Genomic DNA, 5094 nt, shown 5'->3' with positions numbered 1-5094 from the left:
ACGGATTTTCCATGTGTGTGACTTGCTAGCTGGGTGTCTTTTGGCATAGTTGGTACAGGTCTGGCATGGATCACATGGCACACAGGTTGGTGTCTTCAAAAGGCCAACCAGATAGGCCTGACCTGCCTCCTGCAAAGCTCCGATAGCTGTGTTCTCGAAGTGCACATTTGTTTTGAAGTCCTGAGTAATCTTTCGCACCAGTTGCTGGAAGGGAAGTTTGTGAATGAGAAGTTCAGTGGACTCCTGAGAACGTCTGATTTCACAAAGTGCCACAGTACCAGACTGTAAGGATGAGCTTCCTTTACCCCCTCCAGTAGAAGGTGCGCACTTGCAAGTGGCTAGTTGCTTCCTGGTGCTTTGCCAAAGATGATTTGCGGGTAGTGTACTTTGTATGAGCCGTGGTGGTCCCAGCTCCTCACTTCCTCCCTCCAGCTGGAGCTTGGAGAACTAGAGGTGGCATGACATTAGAGTGTGACAGTGGTGTGGCAGTGGCTGCCTGGGCACGTGTTGTTATTAAAATAATGAGTAGGAGAAGTACAATATAAAAATGATAAACTGTGTTATAAAGAAAGGTTGGAAGTGATCCCATCAAAACGCGACTATTTCTGACCGATGGATTTATAGTCAGCTTTTCCTTTTTCTTATGCCTGTGGTTCTCAACCTTCCTCATGCCGTGTTATGGTGACCCCCCCAACCATAATATTATTCTCGTTGTTACTTCGTATCTCTAATTTTGCTACTGTTATGAATCGTGCGGCCCCTGTGAAAGGGTCGTTTGACCTCCAAAGGGGTCGCGACCCACAGGTTGAGAACCGGTGCTTTGTGCCCAAAGAACGGGGTTATATGTGATCAAAACCACTTCCATGTTGTATATATGTGTTTAGAGCAGCACCCCACTCATGACACCAAATTCTGGCTTAGTTATTTCATTGCAGCCTGCATGCTCACCTCCATTGAGTTGTTTTTGACACACAGCGGCCCTGAGGGCAGGGTACCACTGTCCTTGTGGGTTTCTGAGACTGTAACTCTACAGGAACAGAAAGCTTCTCCTTTGCCCCAGAGTGCCTGGCGGTTTCAAACTGTTGGCCTTCTGGTTAGTAGCCGATGAGTGTAGGCCAACCACTGCACCTCCAGGGCTCCTTGCATCATAGTTATTTAGTGTTGGTCAAACATAGTAGAAGACCACAAGTGGGTGGTTTTAACAATAGACATTTCTAACAGTTATTGGGCTAGAAATGTGAAATCAAGGCTCTGGCTGTAGGGGAAGGCTTTCTGTGTGCTAGCTCTGGACGCAGGTCCTTGTCTCAGATTTTGCTTCTGACTCGCTTTCTATGGTTTGGCATCTCTGTTCTGCAGCTCTACTTACTTACTGGCTTTTAAAATCTCAGATCTCAAATGAGATGCACTCAGGGCACACCCTCCACTAATCCTGTCCGTTAGCATAGCAAACACAACCCATTCGGTCATGGAGCAGACCGGCAAAGGTTAGGGTTTGCAGCACACACATTTTTGGTGGGGAACACATTTCATCCGTTTTGTTGTTAGGTACCATCGAGTTGAGCATGTACAACAGAACTGAACACTCCCCAGGCCTGCGCCATCCTCACTACTGTTCTTAGTCAAAGCGCATCGCTGCAGCCATTGTGCCAGTCCTCCTTGTCCAGGGCCTTCCTCCTTCCCGTTGCCCCTCTACTTGACCGAGCATGATGTCCTTCTCCAGGGACTGGTCTCTCCTGACAACACATCCAACGTACGTGAGAAGAAGTCTCCCCATCCTTGCCTCTAAGGAGTATTCTGGCTGCTTTGTTGTTCTTTTGGCAGTCCACGGTACTTTCAGTATTCTTTGCCAACATCGTAATTCAAATGCATCGATTTTTCTTTGGTCTTCACTATTTAGTGTCCAACCTTTACATGCATATGAGACCATTGAACAAATGGCCGGGGTCAAGCTAGCCTTAGTCCTCAAAGCAACACCTCTGTTTTTCGACACTTTGAAGAGGCCTTGTGTAGCAGATTTACCCAATGCAATGAGTTGTTTGACTCTTGCCTGCTGCTTCCATGAGCATTGATTGTGGACCCAAGAACGATGAAATCCCTGACAACTCTGCACCCTTCAGTTCATGATTCAACTAAATGTGGCACGTCTAAAAATAGCGAAACGTTCCCTTCCCATCTTCCCATCTTTTTTCAGTTCAGGTTTCTCCCATCTGAGAAGAAATTGATACATTTGGAAAACAGTAAGTTGGAAATAACCTTGATGCATTATTATATTGTAATTGAATTTATTGACACGAACTCAAGGGTTTGAGACATTGATACATAGGAACAGTGATATGTGCACATAAACAGATTATTTGTGTGTGTGGAGGTGTGTTCACTCGCAGCTTGCGTTGAAAAGAAGTCTGCAAAATTTCAATGATCAATGATAAATTTTCATTTCCACTCTGCCACAGTTTCACATCAGCAGGGTTTTTTTTGTTTTTTGTTTAATGCAGTATTTTTGAGTACGGGTGAAAGAAATGTCCGAGATTTTGGTGGTGCTGACTCGCCTAAATTTCCTTGGTAATTTTGTCATTTCACCTTCCGTATACATTTCAGTGTAGCCTCCTGGCAGATATTGGCATACTAAGTCTCCTGGGTTTCAGAAATGTGATTTGTCTGTTCTAATATTAAAGATATTATTTGTATCACATTGTTGAGAGCTATTTTTTTTTTTTTGTTTTCTTCCCCTCTTCTTCTGGGAAGAAATGCTATTTTCAAGGGCAATTTCCATTATCTAGCAAAACTGCCGCTCATGCTTATTGGTTTGCAAAGAGAAATTCAGTGTGTCACATTCGGAGTACCCAGCCATTTTGCGAGGACAATGGGAACAGGTTGAGATGGAGTCATTACTGCAAAGGAAAGAGTTCTCAGATCCATCTTTGAGGATATTAAAAAAAAAAAAGTTAAAATCTAAGATTAAGTAATAATGTGAGTCCTGATGGCAAGTATTCATAGATGAAGTAGTAGAATTATTCTTGGTGTTAGGAAGATTCAAAAATAAATTGCCCGTAGTTACACTGGCTCCTTATTAGCTGTTGTACCACTGATTTTTTTCTTTGAACAAGAATCTCACTAAGAAGATACTCTGGCAAGAATGCGGTTACATTGAAAGGCGTTTGTAGAAAAATCCTGCAAATTTAACTTCCTTACAGTTACCTAAAGATTTAAAATTGTGAATGAAAAAACGGGGGAGATCTTAAAAATGACTTTTTATTCTTAAACCCGTTTCAGACACGGAATCGTTTTGAAGGAACAAGATCAGAAGTGGAAGAGCTTATGAACAAAATCAGACAGGATCCCAAGGACCACAAGCGAGCCAGTCAGTTCACAGCAGAAGGCTACCTTTATGTGCAGGAGAAAAGTAAGAGGCACAACAGTGGCTGAAGGATTGGAAATGAATGTTCTTTGACAACTCCACTTTTCTCAGTATAATTGACGTCATGTCCTTGGCATAAAGGCTTCTACCGCTTTCTTTGCCCACTCCTCTCCTAGGAGGTTGGGACAGTGGCAGTTAAGTGGAAGAATGTTCACCTTTGTTTTGGCAACCTGAGTTTTATCCCCGCTTGTGAAATTGCAGACGGTAGAAGCCCTTGTGTAGGCCATTGCCCCTTAAGGGCTTTGGTGGTAGTTGTACTCTCGTAATAAGGGTTGAAAAGGGCTGAGAAAGTTCTGGTGCATCTCTGCACAGTGCATTCACATGGAGTCTTCCCATTTTGAGGGCAGTTACTTGACAGAGATGAAAACACTAGATGGGTATCCAAGGCAGATGCTTTTTTGAAGCACGGTGGTTCTGTAATTCCATCTTGTTGAGAGATCAAGATGAGTCGGAAACCATCACACATACTGAATGGAACTGCTAAATCCGTTGCACGGTTTTAGTACAGGAAACGAAACCAAAATCTGTAGCTAAAGTTAGCACATTTTTGGGCAGGGCTTCGAACCAGTTCTTTCTGGTTTAGTCATGGCTGACGACCTGAAACCAGAATGGGTAGGCCTGAGTTTGTAAAGGAAGGTATACCAGAATGATTATTGGAATGGTAAAAAATTATGGCTGTTGCACTGCTAGAAACCTAACATCTTAAGTAGGCCAGTGTATGTTACATAGCAACTAATGGTCTTGAGCATCAGAGTTGGAAACAGCTGCATCCTGCTCACAGCTGGTGGCTAACACTCCTATTTCAATGTGTTGTTTTCCACCCCAAACCTAACCAAACCAAACCCAATGGCAGCGAATTATTATTTTCCATTAAAAGGTCACTTTATTGGGGGCTCTTATAACAATCCATACAGCAATTGTATCAACCATATTTGTACATATGTTGCCATCATTATTTTCTAAACATGTACTTTCTATTTGAGTTCTTGGTATCAGCTTCTCATCTTTCCCTCCTTCCCCCGACTCCCACTCTCATGACCCCTTGATAAATGATAAATTATTATTATTTCCCTATCTTACACCGACTGCTGTCTCCCTTCCCCCACAGTTTCTGTTGTTCACCCCCTTGGGTTGGTGTTGGTGTTGGTGATTATGTGTTGATCATTGCAACTGGTATCCCCTTCCTCCCCTCCTCTCTCCACCTTCCCCCTACCCTTCTGATATGGCTACTCCCATTCCAATTCCTGGATTCTGTGTGTAGTGAACTCTTATCTCTTATATGTACCTGTGCACATGCTCTGCTCTAGCCCGCAGGACTGGGGTCATGATCGTGGAGGGTGAGGAAGCCTCAAGGAACCAGAGGAATATTGTGTGTTTCATCGGTGCTATACTGCGCCCTGGTTGATCCATCCCTTCCTTATGACCCTCTGGGAGGGGATTGTGTGCTTCCTCCACTTGGGCTTGTTGCTTCTCTGCTAGATGGCTGCTTTTTTTAGCACATTTGTACATTCATTGCCCTCATCATTCTCAAAACATTTGCTTTACACCCAAACCCCTGGCATCAGCTCCTCATTTTTTCCACTCCCTCCCCGCTCCCCTCTCCCTCATGTACCCTTGATAACTTATAAATTATTATTTTGTCATATCTTGCCCTGTCCGACGTCTCCCTTCACCCA

The 5094-nt window shown here is 43.7% G+C and overlaps 1 protein-coding gene across 1 annotated transcript in view; it reads left to right on the top strand.

Moving 5' to 3' along the window:
• The window catches only part of ARHGAP10 (Rho GTPase activating protein 10), a 275523-nt gene that overhangs the window by 56243 nt on the left and 214186 nt on the right, over positions 1-5094 (top strand). Inside the window, exon 6 of the mRNA XM_030887201.2 lies at positions 3274-3403. Coding sequence (XP_030743061.2) covers positions 3274-3403 — 130 coding nt within the window. The remainder of the gene's footprint in view (positions 1-3273; positions 3404-5094) is intronic.

This window comes from Echinops telfairi, unplaced genomic scaffold, assembly GCF_000313985.2.
Source record: "Echinops telfairi isolate 266 unplaced genomic scaffold, ASM31398v2 ScPeMD7_5868;HRSCAF=6743_1, whole genome shotgun sequence".
NCBI lineage: Eukaryota > Metazoa > Chordata > Mammalia > Afrosoricida > Tenrecidae > Echinops > Echinops telfairi.
Note: the sequence above shows the minus strand (reverse complement) of the source record. Positions and strands in the feature narration are given on the sequence as shown.